The sequence below is a fragment of the Periplaneta americana genome, chromosome 3, assembly GCF_040183065.1.
Source record: "Periplaneta americana isolate PAMFEO1 chromosome 3, P.americana_PAMFEO1_priV1, whole genome shotgun sequence".
Taxonomy (NCBI): Eukaryota; Metazoa; Arthropoda; class Insecta; order Blattodea; family Blattidae; genus Periplaneta; species Periplaneta americana.
Window position 1 is genome coordinate 73,101,328 of NC_091119.1, and position 14,202 is coordinate 73,115,529.

At 36.9% G+C, this 14,202-nt stretch overlaps 1 protein-coding gene across 5 annotated transcripts in view; it reads left to right on the top strand.

Annotated features, from left to right (window-relative positions):
* The window catches only part of C3G (C3G guanyl-nucleotide exchange factor), a 403,493-nt gene that overhangs the window by 326,484 nt on the left and 62,807 nt on the right, over positions 1 to 14,202 (top strand). For all 5 annotated transcript variants that reach the window (XM_069820753.1, XM_069820750.1, XM_069820751.1 and 2 more), the window contains one exon: positions 8,293 to 8,490. In XM_069820753.1, coding sequence (XP_069676854.1) covers positions 8,293 to 8,490 — 198 coding nt within the window. The remainder of the gene's footprint in view (positions 1 to 8,292; positions 8,491 to 14,202) is intronic.

The following is a 14,202-nucleotide window of genomic DNA, read 5'->3' on the forward strand; positions in this document are numbered from 1 at the left end:
GTTGTTACTCTTTTGAGGAACGAATCCATTTCTTGTGTAGAGGCGCAACAGGATTTCGTAAAACTTTCTGTGGCCAGCCTTCTCGCACACATGTACGAAAATGGTTCCTTAGCTGTGACTCGCAAGTGTGTGCATACTTACAAATGGCTTTTAAGGAACCTGCAGGTTCATTGCCGCCCTCACATAAGCTGGCCATCAGTACCTATCCTGTGCAATCATATCCCACCTCCCTCAAATCCATTTTAATATTATCCTCTCATTTACGTCTTGGCCTCCCCAAAGGTCTTTTTCCCTCCAGTCTCTCAACTAACACTCTATAAGCATTTCTGGATTTGCCCATATGTGCTACATGTTCTGCTCATCTCAAACATCAGGATTTAATGTTCCTATTTATGTCAGGCGAAGAATACAATGCATTGTGTAACTTTCTCCATTCTCCTGTAACTTCATCCCTCTTAGCCTCAAATATTTTCCTAAGAACCTTATTCTCAAACACTCTTAATCTCTGTTCCTCTCTCAAAGTGAGAGTCCAAGTTTCACAACCATACAGAACAATCTGTAATATAAATGTTTTATAAATTCTGACTTTCAGATTTTTTGACAACAGACTAGATGACAAAAGCTTCTCAACCGAATAAGTTGTGCAAGTGTGTGCATGGCTCCAGAAAATAAGTGGTTGCAAATATGTATGCAGATTCCACATGAATGCTGTAGTTTACAGATAATGCATAAGGGAACAAGTCTGTTTTGTGTGTGTGTCTTTCTCATGTGCGCATCCCTCCCCCCACACACACACACTGTTTTCCTAGAGATGGTGGAACTCTGTATAAAATTTATTGGAGCGGACGGAGAAATGATTACTTCCCAATGCACCGGGAATTTTTAGGCCTAAATGGTGTTAAATAGAAGTCATTTTTAAAACATAATTAACCCTTATTTATTTTCACATTTTAATGCACATTTCAGAAGGAATACAAATTAAATCCCTGTTATTATAAATTAACTCAGTTTGGATTAAAAAAGTTATAAATTAGTTTGCAACAAAGGTATTTACGAAACTACATACAGGTACCCAAAGTATGTCAAGGTTTTTCAAAGCATAGCCATTTCTTCAGTATTTTTATCTTTCATGTTATGATCTTTCCTTGTGACGTCTGTTGCAGCATGACGGTCTTTTAGCAATGAAGATTAGACATGATTGTAAGAATTGAAGTTGTTCAAAGGAGATCAAACAATTCTAAACTAGATTCCTCATGGTGTTAACTAGCAGGAATAATCTCAGGAGAGAGACAATGAAGTTGAAAAGGAAGAAGTCTTACAATATGTTGGCGGCGCGAATTTCGAACATTTCTCGGTTCTCTGATGGAAAATAGGCCTACAACAAGAAAATGTTAGTAGGCAGCATTAGAGAGACAGCCGAAAGTTATTTTACATAAATACGTCACTGATAGAATTGCTGTTAAGGTAAACGTCAGCAGTGACATCTCTTCTTTCCAGATATCCTGAAAACTCCATATATCTTCACTGTGCTGGGACTCCTGTGAGTAGCCATCTTGTATGCATTGAGAGTGAACATGTCGGTTGCTATAGTAACCATCGTGCTCTATCACTTTCTACTCATTGCTTATTATGTCTGCTCCCATTTGCACTGCATATGCCTCGACTTTGTGAATTTTCTCGCCTCATTAAACTTCACTTGCGAATTTTTCCAATTCAGCTTGCTGTCTGTTGAGTGTTGCTCAATCGAGATTGTAGCCTAGTTCGTTACAAGTCTTTTACGCCACTGCGAACTTTCTATCACTTTGCATTATCGAATTACACTGTCTTGGCTGCCGCGCAATCTGCCAATGTGTCGATCGACTTTTTGAGATGGCACCTTAGTACTGGACCAAACTTAGACATATTCACGTCAAAAAGATGTTGGAACAGGGCACATTACACCAGATAAAAGCACTATATGTGCTATTTATATTTAATGTAGTAATTTTGCTTTTGCCAAGTATTAAAAATTATTGTATACAATCTTTCAAATGTGCTAGCCCCAAATCCCAACTATATATAGAATCAAGAGTATCGAGTGATCTTATGTTACAGTGCGTGAATAATTAGTGTTATTTCAAACAATGATAAATAGATAGCAGATTTTTAGGTCCTAAGAAAATGTTTTAGGTGCCTAAAATGAGTCTTTTCAGTACCTCATTTAGACTTTATAAAACAGACTCTAAAAGTATAGGATAGGGAAAACTATAGATATTTAAAAAATAGTACAATGTTAACAAAAGCAAATTAGGAAATTTATTAATAAAGACAAAGAAACTAACATTAGACCTGTACATAGAGTTCTAAGCTATAGGAAATAGTACTTGAGTGTCCACACAGACTAAACTTTGTCACAGATGCCAGTACTGTTACTTAAAATGATATGTATACACCTAAATGCATTTAAAACTCCACAAAAATTGTTTCAACTGTTCAAACCATTGTTGGCTTCGCAGTAAATTACTAAAGTCTTCTTTAAATGTTCTAGAGAAAACGTTTGGTACTTGTTGGTGAACATCAGTTTATAAGCAGGAAAAGAATGTTCTACATCAACAGAATGTAATGGGGGCATACTTCAATTTTGGCACATGTCCAACTGGAATGTTGCAATAAACTACAACATCGGATTTCGCCCAAGAATATCTGCTGCTGCACATAGTTCATTCAGGCCCTTGTTCTTTTGTAAAACGTTTTCCATTTTTGTACACACTTCTTCTCCTACATTTCCTGGCACTTCCTTGATTTTTTTGTTTGAACTCCTTCAGCAAAGTCATGTTTTCTTAGATAGGTTTCCATGAGCCTTTCCATTCTGACTACAAAATGTCGATATCAGGCTGCTGCTTCAAATTCAAAATGATGATTTGATTTGAAATGGAAAGTTATGTATCGTAATAGAAAAGAATATTTTTAGTATAGCCTGAAAGTTAATTTTCCAGTTTTATGTGTTTATTTTATTTTATTTTTTTTTGTTTGTTCTGTGTTTTTGTTAAATTTGTACTTTTGGTAGATTAAGAATATTTACTTTTTATTTATTTTGTTGACGGTAGATTAATTACTATTTTTTTTAAATTTTGGCTTGAGGATATCAAGTTGAACGTCTTCATGATTGCTACGTTGCCACAAGAAACGTATAGTGGGACCTAATGTAAACCAAATCACAGGAGATGGAGGAATCTTCGAGAACTGTTTTGCCGAAGTGACACAAGCAGCATCCTCAGGTAGATTTTTGATGACTTTCTGGATCTTTAAGAAATGTTCAATGTAGTACTCTGCTGCTTTTAACCATATATCCCATCAGATAAGAACTGGTTGAGGTGGCAGACGAATATCTGGAAACTCTTCTCTGAAAGCCTGTATCCTTTTTGGTGCCTTAATGAAAGCTTTTTTCACAATAAAGATTAATTTACTGACCCTAGGAAATTCTACCCGTACTTGTTCTCATATGCGGTTCATACCATGGGCAAGACACATCAAGTATAATGTAAAATGATAGAACACCCTAAGCAGTGCCATTGCAGCATCTCTGTATATGAGAAGCAGGACTTTCTTTTCGTCAATATTATTTGGATATAGTATTTTCAGTTCATTGTAGACAAATAGTGGGATTGTTGCCTAATTTATCTTAGGAACTTGTTTGTGCATATCAGGTAAGTTTGGAATGGTGCATCTGGATTCAATTTCTGTACAACTAAATTCGCAATGTTTCGACCAAGATTGTCAAGTCGTTTCGTCACCTGATATCCAGATGTGTGAGTTTCCAATATCTTGTCGGATTCTTTTTACTGCGCCATTGAGGGGAGAGGGGGAGGGGGAGAGAAATATGTATTTATTTACACTGCAAGTGGGCAAACACCTGGTGGCAGGGGTAACTTAATTTCACACAATAAAAATAATGCACAATACAATTATTACACAATAGTTACAAAATACATAACTACAATTAATAATAGTACATAAAATAACCTAATTAATAAATGAATCTAATTTTCCATTACAACCTATATATATGTATAGGCTCTACATAAGTTTCACATTGGTACTGATAATCTTTCACTTCACTCTCATCTCATTCACTGCACTGGCACTATGAAACATTTCACCGACACTATAAATTGAGGGGTTGAGTGCAAGAAAGGCACTTCTCTCAAATGCAAGTTTTGAGAAAATTGATGTTGAAAATTCAAACAGCAATAATGTTATTGAATCATCTTTGATAATAACGAGGCTTATGCCATATGGAATATAGTTGTCTTTAGTAACTACTTACAAAACATATTTTCTCAAAAATTTCTCGGGCTTCCAGCCAGGTCATAAGTTGGTGATCCACCTATGTTTCGAGGAAGATGAATATCCTCGAAACGTCGGTGGATCACCAACTTATGACCTGGCTGGAAGCCCAAGAAATTTTTTTAGTAATCACGTCGCCAGGAAAGCTTCAGTAGTTATTTCAAAACATATTTTGTACCGCATATAAAAAGGAAATACTGAAAACGAGTAAAATAAAAGACCATGAATCTGCCTTCTTGCAAAGAACACGTTAAAACCAGTAAATATCAAGTGTTGTGAATAAATCCAAACAAAATAATAATTTTAACCTTTAATACATTATACCAAATCAAAATATCGAACTTCTCTAACAATTTGTGGCGTTATGAAAACAAATACAAGCACTGGGCCTTAAGCAAATAAAAACAAAAGACAATGAGTATGTTACTGTAAACACTAGTATGTTCAAGTATTACAGATGTTCATCTTGATAGTAACTGCCTGAATCAAAATCTATGTCATCATGTTCAGTGGCGTCATTTTGAATACTAGAAATAAAAATGTTTCTATCATACCACTCCCTTTCTTCAGTTGACAAGAACTCCATAAGGTCTCTTAAGTCGTCTAGCTTGCTCTTTTTGATGGACGGTGCTTGAAGTTCTCCGAAGTCAAGAAGTTCCAGCTTGTGGTCTTGCCAGTACTTGAAGGGCTCACAGCTGCGTACGATTTGGATGCAGACATTATGCCAAAATGAGAATAGTGTATCAGAACACTCTCTTGGGTTTTAAACTTATTGGCTTTGCTTGTTGGCTGAGCTCTGAATAGTGTGTTCAGACCTGTGCCCCAGTCCTTGGTGAGACTTGAACCTTCTCGAACTTCAAATGGACTTGGATTTTTTCGACAGCTAGAAAATATCTTTAGGTATGATTAAGGAGTACAAAGTCTTTCTTGCCGTTTTTTCACAGTCCCGTAGAGTCCAAAGTTACAGTCGCAAACACAACACAAATGGCCGCTTACTGGAAAAATATGCTCAATATGCAAATTCTGCACATAATAAAACTCAAAAAACCAAAACACTTTGATCATCACGAGCCAGACTGATCATTCTGTCTTTGAGTTGTGTGTATGCATTGACATTGTTCTTATGAATCTGGTAGTCAGCTTTGCACGGGTTGTTCGAGTTTTCTTTGAGTAAAATCTCACATTTAACGCAGAAGTCACAAGTATCCATGCGAGGCTGCTGGCTCGGAGTTTTCTCTAAAGTATCGATGATATGTTGCGTACTTCATCTGAAGTCACTGTCCAGTTTTTTCACGAAAAAACTCAGAGAATAGATTGAATAATTCCTGGACGTTTAGACCAGGATTATCAAAATATTTTCTCGACGTTGAGGCGACACAATAGTGTGTATTTTTTTGTGGAAGCACTTACCAATGTTCTTGTACTAAATCCCAAACTTGGGAGGCAATCTTGTTCGGTCGATTAGAAAGCTTTCCCCTCATGTCAGCAAGTACAGATGATGTCCCGGCACACAGCTTTTGCTGGATGGTTCGCAATCTCTTAGGGCCGCACTGGAAAAGTTCTATCACAAACTGCTTACAAACTGAATGTTTACATTCTAAATGTATCACTTCATATTTCCAGTTAAAAATCCTAGGAATATTCTTGGGTTTTGCTGTGCATTCTTTCGGCTCTACAGGGATTAATATTGTTGTGAGATACATGTCCTGTTGCCCGTAATCAGCCATGGATAGAAAGTTGTGGAAAAGAGACTTCTATTCACCAATTAGTTATGTGTTTACAACATTGTTTGTTACAGCAGTTGTGGACTCGTTGAAACTTCTTCTTTGCTATGACTGTGTTGGTTGTAGCAACATATTGCTTACCTGATGCTCGGTTGACTTTTGCTATATTTCATTTCCATTTACTTTTATCCACACGCTTCTTCAAACCCTTTCCCTTCTCAACAACAGCTGCACTGTGCGTAGAAGCTGTGGATCTCGTAGTAGCACTCATTACTCTTCCAAATTGCTAGAAAAACGAATCACAGATTGAGCAGCACAACACCAAACAAGTATACCACAACCTCAAGCAACTACTTTACAGCAGGAAACGACAGTGGCTACTTGAGTTCATGACAAAGAAAACAGAGTACAGAAATGTGATCCATGCACGCCTTTACATTTTGGTTACTCCTGACCCCTATGATCACAGTATTGAACTAAAACTTGGTGATCATATGCATAACAGATCAGAGAACACAATAAAGTGTTTTACTCAAAAAGGGCACATCCTCTAAAATGCCCTTCTTGCACTCAGTCCCTCAATTATCACTGATCGAAACTATTCACTGCCACTGTAAACCATAACTTCACTGACTCACCACGCTTCACTGATACAACAGTTCAAATAAGACAAACAGTTACACCCTTATTTTTCCGTAGAATCATACTTATAAACAGAACTACATTAAACTAAACATTTCTAATCTAAGACTTTCTTACAAGCTATTTTAAACTAATTTTAAACTAATATAAAAGAGAGATCAGTCATTGTTGTAGTTCTTACAACGTAGAACTTGGATTCTTCAAATAGCACTTCACAAACAGGAAAAACGAAAAATTAAGATTTCGGTGTCTAGTTTGAAATAGGCAAAAATGAAAAAATCCCAGGCTTAATCGGGACTCGAACCCAGGCCGCCTGCATGACAGTCTGAAAGTCTGACCATTCAGTCACCGCAGAGGTCCCGTTATATATAATAGGCACAACAACTTTTGCCATGTTCTTACCTTTGTGGCCACACTAAGGCAAGAACATAAAACATTCAACAGGAATGCCATCTGGCAAAACATAGTGAATATCAAGCGTTAACTGGTCACTATGTGATACATCTGGGGTGGAATCTATGATTATTGATAATTGAATAATTTTGTACCTCTGCTATGATGTTATTTTTGACTTGATCAGATAATTGCAGAATAAACTCATCAACAGTCATAGATGATAAATAAGAGAGTACACCTCTTCTCTTGTTTTCATATCTAGCCAGGTAATTAGCCATGAATGAATCAAATTTAGATACGAATTCAATACAACCAAGAAAATTCTCATTTCTTACAGATCCAATAATTTCGTTTTCACCATAAAATGGTGTAACCCACAAGATGCTGAAACTTCACTGCTTCCACCACTTGTTGCAATACATTTTGTTTATGTAAAACTTCTTCCTGATGTTGCATAATCAGCTTGGTGTTCATTCTTCTTAAAAGCCTCCCCCAACTGATATACTCATGGTGTTCAGGAAAATTGTCATGGTCATAAATATAATATTACAATTTCTTCAGTCATTAAATCCACTGGTTGCTAATGAAATTGTGCCTCCATGAAGCTTGCAAGGAGCACAAAATACACATCTCATTGACACTGAATATACTAACCAAGCTCACTTTACAATGTCGCCATTAATATATTTTTAAACCGTTTCGGTAAAAATCGTTTCTAATTGGCATATTGCCTTTCAGACTTACAAGAGTCTGCCTGGTCATTTTGCTTGATTCCATTGTGAGCTATGAATTCTCGTAGTTCATCATTCACTTCCCACAATGCCAGGTCATCATATGATTCAAACAGCTTTACGACAGTTTCTCATAATTCTACTTGTTAAATAAAGTTAATTAAAATGTAAAACTTCATAAAAACTTAAAAACTTTATTGAGATGATAAGAGAGCAAGTAATAACATAAGATGACTGCATATCACAGTAAATGTAAAATTGTATTAGTATACATTGCTATGTCATGAATTTGTCACACTTTTCATGTAATTTATTAAATTATATAATTTAATTTCAAAATTTTAGATTTTTATTATGTATGTGCATAAATTAATTAAGTTTTTCTCACATGGATTTTTTTAACATTTTCATTAATGCATTCACTGATACCACTTTCCTGCCACTATTTTTAATGTAGTTTTCATATGTTTCAGTGTTGATGTACCAACCTCTCCTGTCAAGGAAGTATCTGGTATACCTCCTGCCTTGCCACCAAAACGAAACAGGACATCTAGTGTAAAGTCTGCTTCAAGTCCACCACCCATGTCACCTCCTCCATCATCCAGACCTCAGCAGGAATCACATTCCAAGGTGAACTACTTGTCATCAGATGGTGAAGTCGCTGAGATCAGGTACTCTCTTATTTTTGATAAATATAACTGTTATATATTGATCACATTTAAACCACGGGATGCAGTCGTCCTCAGTGGTCTGGTGGTCATCATGCTAATTGATGAAGGATGGATAGAACAGAGATAAATTCTCTCCGGCACTGGGACTCAAACGCGGGTTTTCAGCTCTACGTGCTGACACTTTATCCACTAAACCACACCGATTCCAGGGCTCTACTGCAGTATTTGTCCCGCTATGCTGTAACATTTGAAGGAGTGCCAACATATTTCTAGCGCTTTTTGCGCTACCAACCTTAACTCATCTGCCTCCACTGTAACGAAAATTGTTACTTATGCCAATCTTCCTCTCGATAAAAACCTAATGCAGGTCGAGCAGAGAGTACAAGACGCGCAAAGAGTGTAAAATACTGTTGTCTTATTACAAAGATTATGTTTGTAGTAGGTAGGAACGGTTCATCTATGGAACCGCCAACATAGGAACCAATTAAGGCCGAATTCGAGCCCCAAAAATATATAATTCATCATTATAGGTATTAAAAATTACAGGAAAAGTCCAAAAACATGTACACGCAATGCTCCACTTCCGCGAAATTACAGCCTGTAGTCTGGATTCAATGACGGCATTATATCCTGGGTTTGAGCTCCGAAAATTTATAATTCTGTATTAGAGACATAAAAAATTGCAAGAAAAATCTAAAAACTTGTATAGACAATGCACATCTTCCGCCAAATTACAGTCTCTTGTTTGGACAAAGTGATGGCAATATTTTCTGAGTTCGAATACCGAAAGTGTAGGCTATAATTGTTTATTAGAGGCATAAAAATTTCCAGGAAAAATCTACAAACTTGTATACACACTGCTCGACTTCCGCCAAATTACAGTCTGTAGTTTGGACCCAGTGACGGCATTATTTCCTGGGTTTGAGCCCCGTAAACTTATAATTCTTCATTAAAGACATAAAAATTGCAGGAAAAATTTAAAACTTGTTTACACAATGCACATCTTCCGCCAAATTACAGCCTGTAGTTTCAACCCAATGACGGTATTATTCTCTGAGTTCGAGCCTCGAAAATTTATAATTTTTTATTAAAAGAATAAAACATTTCAGGAAAAACTAAAAACTTGTATACACAATGCAAATCTTCCGCCACATTACAGTCTGTAGTTTTAACCCAATGACGGGTCCTGAGTTCGAGCCCTGAAAATGTATAATTGCTTATTGTAGGAATAAAGAATTGCAGGAAAAACCTAAACTTGTATACATAATGAACCCCCTCCGTTAAATATCGGACTGTAGTTTGAACCTAGTGAGCGTGTTATCTCCTTAGTTCGAGCCCCTTAAAATTAAAATTCATTAATGTGGGTAAGAAGGACTTGCTGGAAAATCTAAATCTGAAAAAACCTTACATATTGAACCCCTTCCACTAAATTTCAGTCATCACTGTCTTCTCAGTCATTGTTTTATTCTCAGTCTCCTCTTTCCTTCATGAACTGAACTTTGAGACGAGAGAGAGTGGACAGAGGGACGGCAAAGGGCAGAGAAGGCACAAAAGTGACAGAGTGAACTGAGTGTACAGAGAGTGGACTAAAATACAGAGAGTGGACTGTGAGTAGGCCTACAGAGAGTGGAATGAAAGGACAGGCAGTGGACTGAGAGAACAGAGAGGAGACTGAGAGAATAGATGGAGCACTGTGGGGATAGCGAGTGAACTAAAAGAATAGAGAGGGACCAGAGAGTGAATTGAGAGAAGAGAGAGTGGACAGAGAGGATAGAGTTGACTGAGAGAACAGAGAGTGTATGAGAGCACAGAGTGTGGACTCAGAGGACAGAGTGAAGACAGAGAGTGGACTGAGAGGACTGAGAATGGACTGAGAAGGCAAAGAGTGGACTGATAGGACAGAGAGTGACTGAGACAACAGGGAAGGGACAGAGAGTAGACTGAGGTGACAGAGAGTGGACTGAGAGAACAGAGAGGAGACACAGTGTGGATCGAGAGGACAGAGAGTAGTCTGAGAGGACAGAGAGTACAGAATATGGACTCAGGTGACAGAGAGGACAGAGTGGGGTGAAAAACTGAGAGTGGATTGAGTGTACAGAGAGTGAACTGAGAGGATAGAGAGTGAACTGGGGAAACTGCGATTCAGAATTCTTTCCTCTCAGTCCTCTCTGTGCTCACTCACTGTAATTTCAGTACTCTCTCTTTGATATCAGTCCACTCTGTTTCCTTTCCCTGTTCTACTACCTCAGTCCTCTCTCTCTCTCCTCTCAGTCCAATCTGCGTCTTCTCAGTTCACTCTTTTTCTCCTCAGCCCACTCCGTCCTCTCAGTTTTCTTTGTATCACTTTCCGTCCTTTCAATCCACACAATGTACTCTCAATTTACTCTCTGTAATCTCTGCCCCTTCTCTGTCCTCTCAGTCCACTCTCTGTTCTCTCAATATACTCAACATTCTCTGTGTCCACTCTCTTTTCTCTCAGTTCACTCGCTGTTCTCTTAGCTCATTCCCACTCCTCTTGCTCATTTCCTATCCTCTCAGTCCACTTCCTATCCTCTCAGGCTACATACTGTTGTCTGAGTCCTCTTCCTGTCGTCTCCGTCCACTCTGTCCCTTCATTCCATTCTCTGCCCCTCAGTTTACTCTCTGTACTCTCAATTCACTCTCTGCAATCTCTGTCCACTTTCTGTCCTCTCAGTCCATTTCCTTTCCTCTCAGTCTACTCTCTGTCCCCTCCGTCCACTCTCTGGTCTCTCAGTCTACTCACCATCCTCGCTCTCCACCTTCTTGACACTCAGTTCAGTCTCTGTTCTCTTAGCTTACTCCATATCCCTCAGTGCTCTATCTATCCTCCCAGGCTTCTCTCTGTCCTCTCAGTCCACTCTCTGTACTCTCAGTTCACTCTCTGTACTTTCAGTTCACTCTCTCTACTCTCGGTCCACTCTCTGTACTCTAATTCCAGTCTCTGTTCTCTCAGTCCTTGCAAAAGTTTCTACAGCTATAGGACATTTGTCACAGCGTTGTATCAACATGCCAACAACACCTAAAGGAACGGCAAGGGTTAAGCACGGAATTTATACGATTTCGCGTTTTCCAAACTATATAAGTGCAATTGACTGAACACATGTGAAAATACAATCACCAGTGGAGGAGATGCAGAAATCTTCAGAAATCGCAAGGAATTTTTTTTTTCAATTAATGTGCAAATTGTCTGATTCTTCCTTGTTGATTCGAGACATTGTGGCTAGGTGGCCAGGCTCATCTGATGACTCACATATTTTTAATTCTTCAAGAATTAAGAGGCGATTTGAAGATGGAGAATTTGGTGCAGCCATTCTAGTTGGAGATAGTGGATATGCTGTACAAAATTATCTCATTACACCACTGACAATTACACACACGCCAGAGGAACAACTTTTTCAGGAGGCCATCATAAGGACTAGAAGTCCAGTAGAGAGGAGCTATGGGGTACCAGTATAGAAAAGAAGATTTCCTTTTTAGCTACTGGAATCAGACTAAAATTGGACAGAATTCAAAGTGTAATTGTGGCAACAGCTATTTTACACAATATAGCTTGCAATGAGAATGAAAATATACCTCCTGTTACTGATGACCAGTTGGATGCTATTAAGGCTGTGCATAACTTCTCTCAAGCAGCTAACAACCACTCAAATGTAGCAGAAAATAATGTCAGGCGAAACCATCTTATCCATCAGTACTTCCATGATTTGTTGGTGAACCGGTGAAGGAAGAGATTAAATTAACATAAAATAAGTTTCATTCACTGCAGTAAATGTAACATTGTTTATTATTCATGTTAAACTTGCATATTTTCGAAAGTATATTATAACTTTACTTCACTGGAAATTAAGCATTACCAGCACCTTATCCATCAGTACGTTCATGACTAAAAATTGTTTGTGAATCAGTGAAACAAAGGGATGAAATTAACATAAAGTAAGTTTCATTCACTGTAGTACATGTAACATTGTTTATTATTCATGTTAAACTTGGATATTTTCAAAAGTATTATAACTTTACTTCACTGAAAATTAAGCAGTACCCTGTACCAGTAACTTACACCATAAATTATTAAGCCTAAAATTGTTATTTTTTTATATCTGACATATTATCTTGTGTGGTGTAGCTTTAGATGCAACACAACCGCCATAATATAGAATCTAACGATGACATGACTTAACTGTAACTGTGTTGTATAAAATATTACTACTGATACACAAATATTTTAACACATTATAGTGTAGTCACAATTTATGTAAAAATCCCACTTTATTTTAATTACGGAGTGATGTTACAAGTTGAAATAAATCTGCATTTGTATCAAAATTATATTAATGTCGGATTTCAATGAAAGAAAGTAACTAATTACTTGAAATATGCAGTGTGTTTATTTTATAACATATAAGAAATTAGCTGGAGGGAATATACTGTCACATTATGTTCATGTCTATTAAAATAATTAGAAATGAAACTAACAATTGATTTATGAACATTTTGATGTCATGTTATAATTAGGCCTAGCCTACTGTTTTTTTGTCATGTATTATTACTATATTATAAATAAGCCATATATAAATTATGTGATAGGTGATAACTAGACATCGGATTTTTAGGCACTCAAAATTGCAGTTTTAGGCGCCTAAAATAAGCTCAAAATTTGTAAAATTAGGCTCTATTTTAATGAAAATAGGCATTTTAGGCACATCAAGGTATCATACTTATTTCTTTCACTGGAAGTTTTAGTTATACACTAAAATACGCACAAAAAAGTATGTTTAAACATTGAAAAAGAATACTATATTATATTTATAAACAGAGCTGCACAAATTTAATATATTGAAACTAATGAAATAATGATTATTGATATCAAGATTACTCATTTTAAGTTATTGAAATTCAGTTCCATGCTCAGACTTTATTATAATTATCTGCACAGTACACCACCAGAATTTTTTCTAAATTCTCCACAGTTAACCTTTGCCTTTTGTCACTGAGAATCATTTTGAAAGCAGAAAAACTTCTTTCAACCGAAACTGATGTGAGAGGCGCAAATTTTAAATTAGGTACAATAGAAACATCAATACTTACTGGAACATTTACACTTTCCCCCGATATCACTCTTGATACTTTTTCCAACAATGAAAATCCTACATTCTTATTTAATACGTTGTCCCACTTATTTTTAACTTTTTTCCCAGTTTCGCCCAAAGCAGAATGTATGTTCACTTGAGCTTCCTTTACTATTGCTATTTGACTACAAAGAGATTGTTTTTCACGTTCTAATTGTTCAATGCTTGCAGGTATGAAAGAAAAGTTTGATGTTACGTAGGCAATATCGTTTTTCACTCGTGAGTCATTCAGACAATCTTTCACTGCTTTCACACACGCTGCACTATCAGTTTCAGGTAATTTATCAATAACTGTGACCACTTCTTTAAAATACTTAGAATAATACACCACTGACTGAATCCAGGTTCCCCATCGTGTAACAACCGGCTGAGATGGGAGTGGGATATCTGGAAAGTTCTCTCTGAATATTGAAATCCTGGATGGGGCTTTACAAAAACATTTTGTTGTGTTAGAAATAAACGAATTGACAAGAGGAAATTCATTCCGGATTGTTTCAGAAACCCTGTGAAGGCCATGTGCTAGACAGGTTACATGCGTGAGGTTAGGATAAAATGTTTTAAGAAG